General features: G+C 32.7%; 2 protein-coding genes across 3 annotated transcripts in view; one reads left to right on the top strand and one right to left on the bottom strand.

Moving 5' to 3' along the window:
- LOC105248611 (UPF0769 protein C21orf59 homolog) overlaps positions 1 to 18444 on the bottom strand; it is a 60291-nt gene that overhangs the window by 35639 nt on the left and 6208 nt on the right. The gene's annotated exons all lie outside the window — the stretch shown is intronic.
- LOC105248608 lies at positions 5873 to 17208 on the top strand. Of its 2 annotated transcripts, XM_011253488.3 has the most exons (5): positions 5873 to 7779; positions 8942 to 9152; positions 12290 to 12744; positions 14120 to 14417; positions 15412 to 17208. In XM_011253488.3, the coding sequence occupies exons 1-5, from the start codon at positions 7637 to 7639 to the stop codon at positions 15691 to 15693; spliced, it is 1389 nt and encodes a 462-aa protein (XP_011251790.1). In that variant the 5' UTR covers positions 5873 to 7636; the 3' UTR covers positions 15694 to 17208. The 2 variants fall into 2 exon arrangements, with proteins under 2 accessions (XP_011251790.1, XP_025265548.1); XM_025409763.1 differs by lacking the exon at positions 8942 to 9152.

The following is an 18444-nucleotide window of genomic DNA, read 5'->3' as shown; positions in this document are numbered from 1 at the left end:
TTTTCGATTATGATTATGCACTGAGATTAGTTGTACGCACTTATTCGATATAAAGATAATGTCGGATTTATATAAATAAAAATTAGCAAAGTAACAAATCGGAGACCATCGCTCGCGCGAGTCCTTACGAAGATTAAACCTTAAATTTATGATGTAAAGTAGGTCGTGGATGTGTGAGAGCACGGACTCTTCAATCATCTATCAGTATTCGAGGTATATCTAGCCCGAAACACATGGCGGTGCCATAATGCATTCATGAAAAGAAATATTACGTTATACATTGCAGATTAATATTCAATGGATAATATCGGTATCGAATGCTAATGCCTGTTAAATTATTCAACAGCATAGCTGCGTAATGAAATTTTCTGGAAATAAACGACGGCCTGCCCCGTGTTTCGAGCTTAATCCGTGATAGAGGCGCGCCTTCCTATTTGCGTGATAATTCAAGTAAAAGAAGATAGTTTTTAAACGGCACCGATTTTCATTTTTTTTTTTATAGCAGCATCGGGTTTAGACTAAGTTAAGTACGGCCGTGAATTTACGATTAAGGTCACGTAAGCTGCCCTTTCGTGAAGTATCGATGGAAGCAGTGCGAGCTTGCGGCTCGGCGCAATTCATTAAGAAATGGACTCCAACGCGGACTCTGATCAGGCTAATCGCGTTGTTCGCTGCACTATTTACATAATTATCCCTTTCTCACTCTTTGTCTGAATTATTAGCGCGGATTTTTCCTCTGATCTCGTTTCCTTAGGACAAATTACGTTTGCATAGTTTCAGAAATGCGTAAACGAGATATATATTTCGAAAAATGAAAAAGAATTTAATTATCCTTTCAACAAAATGAAAACAAAAAGTTCTGATTTACATTTTATAGAGACTCCGTCAAAGGAAGACAATTCATTCTCGATATCAGCTGATATTGACAATCTTGCGAATATATTTTATGAGAGAAAAAAAAAAGCGAGCGACGCGATTAGCTGCCAAAATCCGCCTCCGCACCAAGAAACGTAAGTTAAGGCTAGACCGTAAGTTAAGTCTGTGAATATTACCGATCGTAATACAATCGCGAAATCGATATAAGAGTTGTTACGAATTTTGTACGCGGACGCAAGTCACGTATCGTGGATTCTAGTTAGAGAAAAGATATATATAAATATATACGAAAGAGAGAATATAAACGCGTGCATTACGCAATTAATGCATAAAAAACGCACCTGAGAACGCTGGTATGTACCGTGCGCATAGTTTATAGTCGCATATAGAGGTATAAAGAGAACTTTTAATTTGATTGTTTGCAAGGAAGCGCGAGCTACGTTCCATGAGCTACGAAACGAAACGTTCTTCATCATTAAATTCTCAATCGCTTAGCAATAATTAAAAATTAAATTAAATATTATGTGTCAACTAATGTAGATAATAAGTTATTTTTAATTTTGATTGATGACGTCACTAAAGTGCACAAGACAATATGAGTACATATTAGATAATTGGATTTAATCTAATGGATGACGATTGGATTTAATTTAATGAACGAAAAAGTAAGTAATTAAAAATAAATTAATTACTTTATATATCTCAAGGTGTATTTCACTTTCGTCAGTTCAATAGTTGAATTATGTTAAAAAAAAAACGTCGTGGATTGAACGATTAAATAACGTTCGTTTCTAAGCCTACTGGAAACCATGTCGTAACCTTTCACATCTGGTATGGTTGTGAATCCTTACTCGGCCTTACTCTAGGTGTCCTTGACGTTAGAAGTTGCTCCCACGAGGCAGCAGCTTCCCGTGGACCCTGCGTTTTGGCACTCATTCCCCACCTGAAGCTTGCTAGTATAATTTTCGTTACGACTGATCGCTTTTGATCGTCTACGAATCGCAGATGTCCGTCGATTTTATCTCGTATTAACTCAACGCAATTTTGTCCGGGTCTCTTTCATCGTTAGACAATCTGGATGACTTGAAATGAGAGCGTTAAATTGGAATCATGCGTGACATACATTTCGATGTAACGTTAAAAAGAAATCAAAATTAACGATCGGATGATTTTTAGGTGAATAAGTTGCGTTTGAAAGACCGGAGCATCGAAAATGCAAAATCGAAAGACTCCTGCTTGACTTGTACACTCTTTTTCGCGACGACTCTTGCTCAAAGATGCTCACAATCAACGAAACGACGGCGCAAATCAAATTCACGGTGTATCCGCTTGTCGCGCTTTTCGCAAAAATTGCAATCTAGTTTGCCGTCGAGGTCATCGCAAGATTTTCATATCTTCGGTTAGAATTAGAACTCTTGTGTGATATTAAAATTCAAGCTTTCGAGCGAAACACCAGGAAAGCTTACGCGGACAATCTAGAAACGCGTATTAGCCACGAATCTCGCATCACGTATCGGTTCTAGTGCCAATTAAATTCGGTAGCTCGACTAGCCGATCGCAATCGTCGTAGACAGCATTTTGATAGAATATTGCGAGAGAAGATCATGTATTATAGACTGGGGATCTCAAGCGGATATGGCTCTTTTCATTCGATTTACTTAAACAAGGTTTCGTTCTATCGAAGAACTTGAAATCCCTGAAATTTTCTCGATATTTTCCAGTATTCGGATAAACTATCGATCCAATTTTATCTTAAGTAAGAAATAGAAAAATTGATTAAAAATCGTACGAAAAGAAAAATATGTATACACACATGTATATTTTAGATGTAATCAGAAAATTTATTGTCATCACGACTTATACGTATGGGAAGATGCAAATTAAGGTGCAAATATTTGTTTAAGATCCCTCCTTAGATAGGTGAACAAATTCTAGTATATTCAGACGATTTATATGCAAGGGTGAAAAAAAAAGTAGCGTAAAGAATTATTCAAGCGATTTTAACTGACAAGTAATCGAGCACGGAGTTGAATAATAAAACGAGATATTAAAAATTCTATATTTCCATACATTCTACGATCTAGCTATTACATTCGATCTGAAAGTAACGATCGAGCGCTGTTTGTCTTCGATCGATTCGTAAACGCGCGTGCATGCAAACATTATATAAAATGCAAACATTATATAAAATTACCTTTACATATTATATGTCCTATATGTAATGTTATTTGACTACTGTAATAGTAATCGCACTTACTACAGCTGGACATTTATATCATACCGAGACATTATTTCTCTCTCTCTCTCTCTTTTTCCTTATATGCAAAAAAGTTTATAATATATAAATGAGAAAATTATATATATATATATATATATATATATATATATATATTTTCTTTGAGATGCTTCCTTTCTCTCTACTCGAAAATTTTCAAATCGTTCACCGCTTCATACGCGTAACTGTATCATAAATATATATATTGTACATAATACATACATTATATATACGATATATATAAACCGTGATCGTTCTGCGATATACAAACGGACTATTGTAAATAAGAGATTGTATGACTTCGTTTAAAATATATAAAGATATCGTTTTCTGTTAATCGCGCTGATTCTTTCTAATCATTTCCCTCAGATGTCACTTTTCAAGAGGTATTTTAAATTAATTTTTATCTCACCTCTGTGTCAGTAAATTGAATTAATTAAATTTAATAGACAGTGTATTTTATGTTAATAATGCATCCATTATATTTTTTTCTTCGCTTCTCAGCATTTTCTTTAACATTTTTCATTATATATATATATATATATAAATTTATATAAATTATGAATATTATATTGTGAATATTATATATATATATATATATATATATTTATATATATAATTATGAATATTATATATATATATATATATATATATATATCATAATATAATATTCATAATTTATATAAATTTTTACTATAAAAAATGTATGTATAAGTAAAATAAATAATACATAATAAATAAATTTATATATATATATATACCTATAAATATATATATATATATGTATGTAAACATTTTTAATTAAATTATTATAAATAAATGATTAATAAATAAATAAATATATATATATTTTTTTAATTAAATTATTATGAAGTTGTTTAAGAAACAAACTTATTCTATTTTAGAAAATAGTTTCAAAGTGCGAGAAATTTGCCAACAAGTTACTACAAACTACTATTATAACAAAAATAAAATTTAGTTGTGCTACGTACCAAGTCCTAACTTTGACATTACTTGGAAAATTCTTGCATGTATTATGCGAGAATTATATAGCACTAAACGAGCACTACATTTGACCTTTCAGTCAAGGTCATAATTGTTTCAGCGGAACTAACACCCCGCCCTACTGAGTTGATATCGAGGGGATGAATCTAAATCGATAAAAAAGATACCGACTGACTTTATGTTTCATGAAGCTATACTTATAATTCATGATGTACGATAAATGTGGTTTCACATTTCATAACGTAATATTTATATATTCTATTTGTTGACAATCCCACAGGTGCAATTTTGCTTACAAAATACAAGATAATCTAAACAAAATAAATAATAAAACGCGAAATAAACGAAAGTAAAAAATAATGTACTTGCAGAATGATAAATATCTATCTATCATTACATAATAAAAATAAATAATGTTCTTCTTTCGATTTTAAGCAAGACATTATATTACAAATTTATGCATAATCGCATAATAATATTCTTATAAATTTTTATGCATTATATTTTATATAAAAATATATTAAATATTTACTAATTATTTTAAATATATAATTAAATTATTCTTTGGTATTATAAAATAAGAAACAGCTGTTTGACAAACTAAAAATAGAAATTGCTAAATTTTATAAAGTTTTTCATCTTAAAAAGCTGCTTTGCTTCACTCGAGTGACGTCCCTACCACAGGATGAGGCCAGTCTGAACTTGCGGTTCGACGTTTTATTCGGGCATTCCACCATGGAAGCGATTCCCACCCCCATGAAAAACGCGATATACCACGGCGCAAACTCCGTGTGACAGAGCTTGCGAGTCGCATCACCGACTGGCAGACTTGTTTTCAAACAGTGGTCGAAGCTGGTTGATCGCATGGCTACTTGGTGCGTGAACGCGACTCCCTTCCTCGAGATGAAAAAATTGCGACAAAGAGACGATTGTGCAAATCATGGACCGAGATACTCGTAAAATTATTCTTCAACCTCGATGACTCAAAATCGCGTTAATCGCGCGCACATGAAATTAATCTTCGCGGTTAAATGACATGATTGGTTTCTGCGATCAATTCTGCGAAACATTACTTGTGTGCTCATCAATAAAGTGTAAATTATTTCAATGAAGAGTGAAGTGAATAGAAAAAAAAGCAATGTACGTTATGAGAAAATATCGCGGATTCTCCTTCAATTTTGATCTGAAAAATTCATCTCGATAAGATTTTGAAACGTACAACAAATTTTAGAACATCTTACAAAGACACTTCATTTTAATAAAAACACGAATAAATTACTGAGCAAATCTGATTACATTTCTTACAAAATAAGAATCGCCGAAATTTCGCAAAAGAATTATCATCTTCTTATAGAAAAAGAATGTAATTATTTGGTATCAAATGCTTAAAATCAATGATCGAGCGGAAAAACTTTTCCTCTGAAGGAATACTTGATACCTTTAAAAAAAAAGTCGAAACACTCGACAAGCTCAAAGTTAAAGCAGTTTGGATTTTATTGGAAACTCGTTTTACACGAGTAGTAGATATTTGCGTTTAATCAGACAATGCAAAGTGTTATAGAGATCTCACAGAATTTTCAAGAGAAACCAAAGTTCTTCCCAAAAATTCAGACCGACGAACAATAAATTTGCAAGAATTACATTTCGAATCATTCCTGTTAATAGTTTTTATTTCATGAAAAATCATAATTAATTTTACGAAAAAGGAAAAATACCTCTCAGGAGATATTATAAAGATATGCATGCGTGATAAAACATTCCAAAGAGATGAAGAGAAGCGATTAAATATCCTATTGTTTAACGAGACAGGAACAAGAATCTCTAAGGTATTATCGGCAAGATAATCGTTCAGTTCAAGGTTATTCGCAAATGGAACAACCATTAAGGACTTCATCGTGCTGTCGTGGATGTCCTCCAGACAAGCATCTCTCTTTTTTTCTCTCCCTTACACAAAGATCGATTTTCCCCATATGAGAAACGCAGAAACGTGCCACTTTCCTGTGCGTGAATAACAAAGCGTGTTGACATTACTTTGAGAAATATACCGAAGGAAATTTTACGTAAAACAAGAAACATCTGGAGAGAGAGAGGGAGATACTCATTTCAAGAATACATCAGTTTGAAGAATCGAATTATATCCTCAAAAATTCTCGGCAACGATATAAATGAAATGTTAACGATAATAAGGGAAAACGCAGGAATCTGAAATCGATAGCGACTTTTTTTATACATAAAGATCATCAAGCGGTCGCTCGACGTTAATGAAGTTAATACGTGGTAATTGCTCTAAGTGCATCGGGCGGATCGAACGTGTTTAGCGAAAGAACAGGGAGGGTCCGTAAACATATAAAGAGGCCTCTTTGCAAGTTACACAGTTTTCGACCTATCGACGAACGGCTAATCGCGCGCCAGCTTAAATCAACGTAGGTCATCCCCAGTCAAAAAAGTGAGACAACCCTTCCGTAGAATTCAGTAGAATTGGAGATTCAGAGGATTGTGAGTCACGTGTCTGATGAGTCGTACATGGATCTATAGCGGTATTATTCAGAACCGCCAACGCGTTAAACGGAATTAATTAAGTCGCGTCGCTCTAATTCGATTCGAATATTAGTGTTTCAATTTTCATCGTTAATCATCCAGTAAAAACTATTATTTTATTATTATTGTTATTAAAAAAAATATCCTCCGTTTTTCGAGAAATATAAATTCTCAAAGTTCAAGGCCCGCGTATATTTTGTAACGAATTGATACGATGATCGATGCGTGTTTGTGCTCGTAGAAGAGAACGGCAACGAAATCGTTTAATCGATAGAAGAATCGTGGCATACGCATTTTTCTGTCCCGACCGACCTCGCAAACTTTCGCTCTTCAAACGGATAGATAGCATCGGGGAAGTAAACAGAGAGAGAGAAGGAGAAAGAGATCCGTAACGAAATATTTTGCTCGCTGAATTTCCAGCAAACAATATTTTGTCGCGAAAGGAAAAAAAATGGAGTCGCTGCGAACAATCGATTCTTAGTACAGTCCACTGATCTCTTGGCTTGTTGTTCTCTTCGGGCGAGACGGCGATTAAACTTTTACAAAGCTACTATAGCCGCACGCGCTACGACAGTAATGAAATGTCGACATCAAGTCGCCTGGCTTTTTATATCATGTACTTGCAGAGAGAGAGAAGGCGAAATATAACGTACGCGACATTCGACTTTACGGGAAGACTGTCAAATTCGGAGGGAACTAATTTTCGCGCGTTCTAACACGATCGATGAGAGGTCGAACGTCAAAATTTCGACGGATGGAATAATCGACAAGTTTGCGTCGACATCATCGTCATCATCATCATCATCATCATCAGATACGCTCGCCTGTTACGTTTCTGTGAGTCGGAAGGATTAAAATTTGCGCTAATTGGAAAAATCCAACGGGGAAAATTTTGCAAAACGACACAGGTGCACATAAATCTAAATCGCAAAGTGTCACGCGATGGGCCGGAAACAGAAGCGTCGCCTGATACCGGAACAGGATCGCAGGATTTGCGGTAGCATATGCTTCTTCCAACTTACTTTCGTCATCAGTTGCGTGGCCTTGGTCTACCTCAGCGTGGCGATCTACGCCCCGTCGTACAGGTAAAGAGCCACGTAATATTTCCTAATTTATTAGAAAATTGTTTATATTATATTTATTTATTTTACTTAATTTATCAGAAATTTTCTTATTTATTTATTTTATTTATTTAGAAATTATTTGATTTAATTTTTCTATTAGAATTTTTATTTTTGCTGTAGCCGAACATCAGTTCCATTGTTTTCGTGATTCCTAATTTATAAGAAATTTTTTTATATATTATATTTATATATTTTATTTAATTTATTAGAAATTTTCTTATTTATTTATTTAAGAAATTCCATTGTTTTCGTGATTCCTAATTTATAAGAAATTTTTTTATATATTATATTTATGTATTTTATTTATTTTATTAGAAATTTGCTTGTTTATTTATTTTATTTCATTTATTAGAAATTTTTTTATAATATATTTATTTATTTTACTTAATTTATTAAAAATTTTCTTATTTATTTATTTAATTTATTAGAAATTTTTGTATTTATTTATTTTACTTAATTTATTAGGAATTATTTTTTATTTACTTATTCTATTTAATTTTTCTCTTTACTAGATGATCTGACAGATTTATTTTCCCGCGAAATACTCATTTTCCGCAGAAATAGCGTTATTTAGCAGAGTTATTCCAGTTATTCCACAAACTACTCGATTATTACTCTTCTTATTTATTTATTTAAGAAATTCCATTGTTTTCGTGATTCCTAATTTATAAGAAATTTTTTTATATATTATATTTATGTATTTTATTTATTTTATTAGAAATTTGCTTGTTTATTTATTTTATTTCATTTATTAGAAATTTTTTTATAATATATTTATTTATTTTACTTAATTTATTAACAATTTTCTTATTTATTTATTTAATTTATTAGAAGATTTTCGTATTTATTTATTTTACTTAATTTATTAGGAATTATTTTTTATTTACTTATTCTATTTAATTTTTCTCTTTTCTAGATGATCTGACAGATTTATTTTCCCGCGAAATACTCATTTTCCGCAGAAATAGCGTTATTTAGCAGAGTTATTCCAGTTATTCCACAAACTACTCGATTATTACTCTCTTCCCTCGAGAATTTTAACCTCGAGATGAAGCTATGAAAATGTTATTTCTAAGGTCATTCATGATCGTGCTAATTCACGATCCCGGATAATTAATTTTAGAGCCTTTCACATCGGTATCGAGCCGGAACCGGTGATGTGCCAAACTGTTAATGCCACGATGGTGAACAATTGTGCCTGGGCGAGCTGCGGCGAATGGTGCTTGACGAAAACCAGCGGCTTTTGTGCTCAGCTGCACGCGACTGTGAGACGTAACGGCACCGACGTGATTTTCGAAAACTGCACCAAGTTTAACACAATCGCATGCCCCGAGGTGCGTAAAGCTTCGACATTTCTGCTTGCAAGCCGCGGCACAGTTATATCGACTGTGCTACAGAAAATTCGGACTAAATGTGTATTTCAAATGCGTTTGAAATATTGAGAAAGAAAACAGGAAAATTAAATCACGTATGTCATGTATGTAAAAAATACTAAAATTCTAAAATATGTGGGAAAGATCAAGCTATGAAACTTTAAAAATTTTGACGAAAAATAATACAAAAAAGCATCTCTTGCGTTTAAAATATATATAAATTTTATTTGAAATAAATTTTAATTTTAAGAATCAAGAATATGGAATTTTATACAAATTTTTCTTATTTGTTTTTTTGAAAAAATATAAATAATGAGTAATCTACTAATGAGAAGGAAAAAGAGAAAAAATTTTCAATTAAATTTATTTGTTTCAACATTAATTCAATTAATTAGTTTCATTTACTAATCCACTTGTTTTCATATCAGATACTACGAATATATTAAAAAGAGTTTCATAAACACAATTATATAAATTTATTTCTAAAATATATTAATAAATAAATATTAATAAAATATTAATAAAATATTAATTTATATAAATGTTACTTTAATCTAATAATCGAATAATCTTTTTCTTAAAAAAGTTACAAAGTAAAATGAGTTTTAAAATTAACAAAAATTGAGGGAGGAGGAAATTTCATTAGCGAGCTTCATGTAACCTCGGCAGGTTGAAAATATTTACAAAATCTGATATTATATTAAAGTTTCATGATCGTACTCTTGATACCTCCATTAAACGTGCAATCTCGGATAATTACGCAATCAACTTGAGAATCCTTTGCAAATAATTCTCGGAAAAGACAATAAGATGAGCAACTTGCTATGATCCCTTTCCTCGAAAACTTCTTCCTCTTGACGAAGTACGAGAATTCTTCTCGGAAGACGGGGACATCACGTCCTTTATCTCGTTTGGATTTCGATCACTTTATTTTCACAATACACTTCCAACCGATCGTAAGCTTCCGCACTTGTCTTGTGGGCGTTTCCATTTCATGGCGATATTACATTTTTGCCGAAGAAGCTCGTGGTGTGTTCAATTTCTTCGGGATCGGGTGGAAGAAAACATTGCGGAAAATTTAAATTGCAACCGAATAAAATATGGCTTCGCATTATTAGAAATTATTGCAAATTCCTAGCGTTCGCGACTTATATTAAGACGGCAAACTTGCTTTATACATCGAAACTACCCCTTGGAGATCAATTCCCCGTTCTCTTTAACTTTATCCTCGATAACATTGACATTTCCCACAATTTATCATTAAAATATAATGTCGATGCTATACCAGTCACCTCGATGAAATTTTTTACGGGGTAGGAATGTAAAATACCTACATTATTCGCGACTTTAACGTAGATAGATGATTCGCGTTTTATCCGTTTTAATATCGTTTGCAGATAAAATTTAATTTTATTCATAAAAAGATATAAAGAGTTCGCAAGTATTCAAATTTTACTATAACGATTCACAAGAAAAAAAATTAATATTCAAACGGATCAATATTCATATCATATTTTTGCAATAGAAAATTTTACGTACTTCGCAGAATGTAATACAAATGCCTACAAATACATCGGCAAATTTTTTAATTCGTGTATAAAAAAGTTTTAGCCTATTTCTGAAAATTATATTAAAAAAAATTGCATCTGGTTTTTGTCTTTAACTTGAAAGATCTTCAATTTCTACCCCACTTCGTATTCTTATCTTCGTTCCCATATAACGGTTCATCAACCATCGCAAAGGATCGATTATAATCAACAGCGGTTGCTTTTAGTCCATGAAAGAGAGGGAAAACTTCTCGTAATATTCTCAGGAAGAAAAAACGCCACTATAAATCTGTTGCGTATGATATGCGTGCGACGCATCGATTGCAAGAGGATCTTAAAAAATTAAAAAAAAAAAACTTTTCTTCCTCATTATTTGCATAATATATTTTGTCATTGTTAATTGTAATTACTTAGCGAATATGATCCGTTATGGAGATACTGTTCATCAGGAGCGACAGAGATGTATGATACGTAAATTTTCCTCGCTGTGATACATCATCAGGAACAACCCTCCGGTCTTGTCCCAACAATGTTTCCAATTAGAAAACTTATTTGCAAACGGCGTTATAGGCAACATTGCACTCTGCGAAATTCACGAAAATTAAATCACGATAAAATGTAGTATGATATATAACTGTAAAACTAATTCTGTCTTCGGAAATCATCTTAATGCTGAATTTAATTAAATATGTGGAGTGATTCGTACTCCCAACACAATCAAAATTCATGAATACTGTCACGAGTTCTGTTGATTTGTTTCTAACTCGATACATGTTTGACCCGAAAAAGATTGTCAGGCGTTCGTGAGAGAATTCGAGGTATCGCGCGTAAGGTAGCTAAAAATAGTTACATTCATTATCTCAATCTAACGTCAAGCAAATGGGCGAGAGGCAGGTATTCTCGAGGGAGTGCCCCAACAAGAATATGAATATTTAGGAGCCCTTGGCATCATAGTGTATGCTGACCACTAATGCTTTGCCAACAGACCCGAAACATTCTGAAAGTAATGGATTTAATTAATGACGTTGACGAGAAAATATACCGTATAAACTATAGAATGCATAGTCTTTTGCAACCATGTTGATGAAATTGTGTAAAGCAGCGAGGTTCTAATTACGCACGCGATATATAGGATATTCCTCGAATATTCTGTTAAGAGAATAATTTCATGTAACGGAATTACACGTACAAAAAAAATGTTAATTACCTATTCCGTAACGGATTGTGTAACGGGAGAGCAAAATCAGCGCGTGAAAATTCGTGAGGTATTCGAGGAAAGGTCTCGAGTGAAATTTTACTTTTAAATGCTTTCAGAGAATTCGCCTTTTAACTAAAATTAATTCAGTTGTCAAACACACGTCATAAAACGCTTTAAAAACAATTTTTATATGTATAATTCTAATTGCAAGGTAAAAAAAATAAATCTAAGATCGCACCTCTATCGAAGAAATATATATGTACATTATTTCACACATTAATGTTATGTAATTTAATTAATAATGAGAAGAATTTCAATTCGGTAAACGTGATCAAAATGAGAAATGTCAATAGGCAAACATGGGGAGCATGAAGAAGTACAACTGCAACAACGGCAGCGAGTGCAGCATGTTGACGGGCGTGTTCAACTGCAGTCTCGGGCATTGTTCGAACATGAGCGAGCTGATGCTCTGCCACGTTAAGGCCGACGGTGTCGTCATCGACAGCGAGAAGGACAACATGAAGCTGAACGGCTTCTTCAGCTGTCAGAATTCAAGATGCACGAAGATCAAAAACACCTTCAACTGCGACCGATACTGCCCGAACATCTCCACCAGCGACATCAACGTTTATCTGATGCAGGACAACAGCGTCATCTCCGCGAGATGCTCCCGCGGGATGGCCTTGAACAGGGCAAACGGTAGTCTGCCTGGTACCAGATTAGACAAGCCCGTTAAGATCTGGGACGAGCAGAACGGAAGCATCATCGCCAGCTGTTTCGCGGTGACGCAGGGTGAACAGGTCATCAGGTAATGACGAATTATAATAATATAAAATTTTTTATCACAGATTTCTCTTTAAGAATCTTCTAAGAATTTTCTTAAGAGTTTTACTGAAATTTTGTTGTGTATCAAATTGTCTGCGTAGTTTAGACTATAAAATTGAATATCATCAACATAAACGAGATTAAAATAATATTGATTGTAAAGAGGGCTATCAATATTTTATTTATACATTGCAAATAATTTTATTCGAGTGAGATATTAATTTTTTTGCTACACGTTAATTTTTTAAAAAAGCTTTATATATATATCGCAATTAATTTAATTGGGTTTTACCTAAATTTGTTGACGTATGTCATACTTGAGTATCTATAATATAGAATAGAGATACTCAAATAGAAGATGTAGAAATCATAATATATAAGATAAGAATATATAATGATATAGAGAGATTCAATGAAAGACGAGAGCCTCAAGAATCAAATTCACAGTAACTATTGGAGCTATGTCAAATAATTGAAAGGAGAAAATATCTTTGTCACTCTCCTTCTCATCAAAAAAAGATTTATAGCGTCGCCATAGGTATTGATCAATCGGACCTTGACATTTCATGTCTACAGAACAAAAATAGAATTGCGACAGTATGAATTAAAATAATTCCGATTTTCTTGTTTCTTGTTTTATTAAATAAAATTAAACATCAAGTTTGTCATTATTATTATTATATAATCACAATAAAGTATTTAGTAAATGTATATTGTAGGATATACACATATATATATTTAATTATTTTTTTAAAATAAAAAGTTATATAATATATACATTTTTAAATTTATATAATACATATATTTATTTTTATTTGTAGATACCTGTATTGATAAAATTTATAACGAGTACAATTTGATTCATCAATCGCAAGTTATATTCCAGCTGATCGAAATTTCATTAAACCGTCAATGAAATAAGAAGGGATAAATATGCGAAAATATTAGGGCGAGTCAGAGACTCAGCTGCTGGATCAATGGTTGCTATGGAAATACCCTCGCGTAAGAAAGCAAAAATGTGGAGAAGTGACACGCATTTCTGTAATAAAAGTAATTGGCTCCGAGATACGGTCGTCCCAAATATAATTAACTTCAATCCGCTTTTAGGGAATCCATGTATGGGATTCCTTAAAAATAAATATCAGATTCAAGGGATATTAGATTTAAATGCACTCAAACCTTTTCATTGCGAAGATACACACCTACAAATTGCGTTAGCAAATAATGTGTGCGGAAAATAAAGTAGCGTACGATTATTTCTGCAAGCCGAGCTAAAAATACACCTCAAAGCACGCTATTTTTACGCTTTATGTCTGATAAGTCATTGATACGCGTTATATTTTTGTTTACCCTCGCAGAACGGAGGATTGCGTGAACGGCACTTTGCTGAACGAGATCAAGGTCCCCCAACCGTCCATTAACTTCACGAGCTTCTTAAAAATCTACGAGAAAAGCTTGCGGTATCCGGCAGATCCCACGAACGCCTATGTCCCGGCGCAAAAGTCTCTGACGATTTATAATAGCTCGCGATTATATATCAACCTCGAGCGATGTGTCAACACCCTGAGAGGCGAGTGCAGGCAATTTCTGCTCACTCACGGACGGGATGGCGATAATCAGACCGCGCAGAGCAGATATCCTTGCTATTACAACAAGGTAAGCAATTTTCTTTCAAAGATCTGATGAATTCGACCCATCGAGACTCAATTTTTTATTAAAATAAAAGGTACGAAAACATGTCGCAGCAAACATCAAATAAACAGTTATATAACTGTTAGTTGTAATTTCCCACTCAATAATATAACTGTTATGTAACAGTTACATACACAGTTATATAGGATTCATTTTAATCTTAACAGGCAAATATTTTGAAAAATATGCGAGATACGAAAAAATGTTTCAGATAAAAGTTATATGGTTTTAAAGGAAACATAAGGTGTCATTAATTTGATCTTGAATAGTTACTTGAAGATCACCCTCAATTTTTTAAATAGAACTGCCTCTTTTTTATTAAATATTCTTGTAGTTTATCTCGAGAGCTTTCCAAAACACTATAATTAAGTTTAGTTTTATAATTAAGTTTAGTTTTCATTAAGTACTTTCCGAGTTGAGGCTTGAAATCGTTTTTTTAATTTTACATAAACCGTAAAAATATCTTGTAAAATATTCATTTTTCGATTATCTTACCTTAATATTTTATGTACAAAATAACGAGGAATTAATTGGTGTAAAGAAAACACAGAGGAATTAATTGGTGTAAAGAAAACACATAGTTGTTTCGAAAGAAAATGTAATTTGCAATTAACAATTACATATTTTTTTCTTAAAAATAACTTTAAATATAACCATATAACTTTTGTCTGAAACATTTTTTCGTGACTCGCATATTTTTCAAAATATTTCTGTTAAGATTAAAATGAATCACCCTGTATAATTGTTTATTTGGTGTTTTGGAGTGTTTTTAAAACAATTCTTCTTGGAAAAAGATCAGAACTTCATTAATTTTTGCGTTTCGATCATAAAAAGATGAGTTAAAAAAATGCGAGGGCGCAATCATCGGAAAATTATTGAAACACTGATTATCATCCTAGAGTGTAAAACATTAACATCTCAAGTTTGCAATTATTATTTACGCGGATATATTGTCCAGAACGACTCGTTCTTCGTGGTGGCGCGTTTCGATCTGAAAAAGACGCGAATGGAGCTGCTGATCGCCATAATCGTGCCGGCTGGACTCTTCGTCATCAGCGTGATCACCCTGATTATCATTTCGCGATCGGTCAAGGTGGGGGACGACGCGAAGATGCGATGCAGATATTGCGTCGACAAGCAGGAGGTCGAGGGCGAGGATCAAGGACTCATGGAGGCTACTACCTCATCCGCCACTCAAAGCCAGACTAATGAAAATGAAATCAGAAGTATGACCCTTTAGCAGTATGCGCCCCTTAGTATGGGCGCTATCCTGGGCTATGAAAGGCTGCCACTAATCGACATGGATGAGGCTGAGGATTCCTTTTAGAAGAGAAACGAACGAAACCCGGCTTTTAAAGGTTCGTCATGTTGAATAAATTTATTTCTTTATCGAGAGAAAGAGAGGAACTTTGAAAATAAAATCTCCGAGTGCGAGGTGAATTGAGTTCTCAGACGGACATTAGCGTCGTCTTCCGCAATGAGGTGTAATTAACTTTTCTATAGTTACAATTATTGATGATATGTATACGCGATGGTACGAATAATATGTGATTGCGACGTCATGTTCGAGAAATGGAGTTTCAAGTTCAAGTGATTTCTCTGCCAATGAAATTCATCGAAAGTAACCCATTCTTGGGCGTCCAACTTAATTATTGAACTTCTTAGGGTTATGCAATACATCGATCAAATAAATAAATAAATATATATATACATTCACTGTTGCCTTCAATGTATCACTAACTTTGCTTGCGCGCAGGACAAAGTGATTGAAACTGATTGATATTAATCGCCGATACATTAATATTAAGATTGAGCCTCCGAATACGTCAAGGGAACACTAAGGGAATAAAACAAGTATATAATAGAAAATTGTATAATTGTTTAATGTCGCCACATGTTTCAATAAATGACACGTCAATGATAAGGATCAGGTGGCGTTCAACAATTGCTCCCCTGCGATATATACCGCATGAATAAACTGTGAAAGATCAATAATTTCTTAATCAACGAAAAGACAAAATAATAATAAATAAATAAATAAATGAACGCCGAAAAAAAGATATATATATTTATTATTAGCATTACATGAAACGATATCTTTCTTATGCGATAATCGCGATTTCGGTGTAAAACCATAACACATAAAATCAACAAGCTTCTTTAATGTACAAAATAGATTTAGGCTAACGATGACGCTCATTTAATTCGCCTATCAACGAACATGCGCATTTGTATCTTTTCTACAACCATTTATGCTACTGCAGTTAATCGTAGAGAAATGTAATTAGACATTTCTGATATCGCTGAAATCCATAATCACATTTCATGTAACTCCCTGTCTCTGAATATATCCAATAATACCGATACGTGAACATTCCCGAATACAACGACTGCCTAAATTAATTGTACAGTACATTGTATACCACATATTATGCGTAAATGTCTGTATTTTGCGATGTAAATATGTACATGTGCTTTTAGAAACTGAAACATTTATATATTCGCTCTAATCGATATTGCTTGAGTTCTCGTGCTAGTTTCACATTAACGTGTGTTTAAAGTCAATCAAAAATGACTCGTCGTATAATGGACGTTCAAAGTAATTAAAATTAACAGAGTGAATACGCATATGAAGGTGCGTTAATTAAAAATATCAACTTTAATAATAACTGTTTGAAAAACTTTTTGCTTTTAAGTTGATCGCTGCGATTCACATTTTTATTCCTAACAAAGAAGATATTATATTACTTTTAATGAGACAAATAAATATTCCTTTCCTCGAATAAATAATTAATTAATTATTCGAAAAAATACATGTTTGATTTAATATTTATCCTTATAAAAACGATATTATTTATTGGATATTAATTATATAACAATATTATTTATTTATCAAGAGAAAGCTGTATATTTTGATTTTTAATTGAAATTTTTATAAGAAAAAACTGATAGTGCGGGTAAATATATTCACACATTCAGCTAGGTATTCATGTATATGCTTTGAAAACAGGCGATAAATAAATATAATCTCACGCGAGCGCAAATATACACACGCACATGCAAGAGCAGTAGCTAGAAATAATGAGGAAATACAAGAAATAAAGACTTCTCTAACGTCACTGTACTCTATGTGCCTTCTTCCGCTTTCGATGGAGCCAATAAAGTGTACCTATTAATATCTTCGAATGCTATAATCAGAGAGAGACAAAAACCTTCTTCATTCCCGGAAATGAACATCCCAAGGTTATATATCTGTTATTTCTATTCAATTACAGAAATAAAGACTTTCCGGATTGTAAATAAAAATTGTATTTCATGTACGTTTTTAATTTCCAAGACTCATCAATACAACCTTTGATATATCGGAATCATTATATATACCATGAAATAACAATCAATATTTTACTCCAGCCATTCAAAACAGATAAAGAGATCAGTAAATGATTGGAATAATTAATAAATCAACAGGGAAACGATTTTTAAACAATACGGGATGATTAATCGTCGACAAATAAGTATGCAAATGACGAACAATGTACATACAGGTATGATTATGTACGAGGAATTATGTTTAGATAGTAGAGAAAATCTAATATAATTCTATATTTGCCTCTGTGTCAAGGTATTTGTGACATATATGTGTAAAACACATATCATCTTTTTTTTATTTAATAATAAAATTTCTTTGCGTACAATCTATCGTAATCATCTTTCAATTACTTTCCATCGAAGATATAATTAATTCGCACTCTTGAAAATTATCTAAATAATTTATAATAAATGTCGCGTGTCGACGCAATTATAAAATGCGATGGAAAAAAGGGGGCGATTATAGAGATTATATAATTATATGGGTATTTTCCACGTAAAAATAATGGAAGAAATTGAAAGTTTTTGTATCCCATGAGACTTTTTTTCCTCGAGAAAATGAAAATTTCATTGTGCATCACATCGCTGAATTATGATAAAATAATATTGCCGGGACTCGCGT

Source organism: Camponotus floridanus, unplaced genomic scaffold (assembly GCF_003227725.1).
Source record: "Camponotus floridanus strain SB8 unplaced genomic scaffold, Cflo_v7.5 scaffold10, whole genome shotgun sequence".
Lineage (NCBI taxonomy): Eukaryota > Metazoa > Arthropoda > Insecta > Hymenoptera > Formicidae > Camponotus > Camponotus floridanus.
This window is presented reverse-complemented; position numbering and strand designations above follow the sequence as displayed.

Coding starts and splice junctions, on each gene's coding strand:
- LOC105248608 (XM_011253488.3), top strand. CDS start 7,637: ATGGGCCGGAAACAGAAGCGTCGCCTGATACCGGAACAGGATCGCAGG. Junction 9,153..12,289: donor ACACAATCGCATGCCCCGAG/GTGCGTAAAGCT, acceptor AAATGTCAATAG/GCAAACATGGGGAGCATGAA. Junction 14,418..15,411: donor ATCCTTGCTATTACAACAAG/GTAAGCAATTTT, acceptor TATATTGTCCAG/AACGACTCGTTCTTCGTGGT.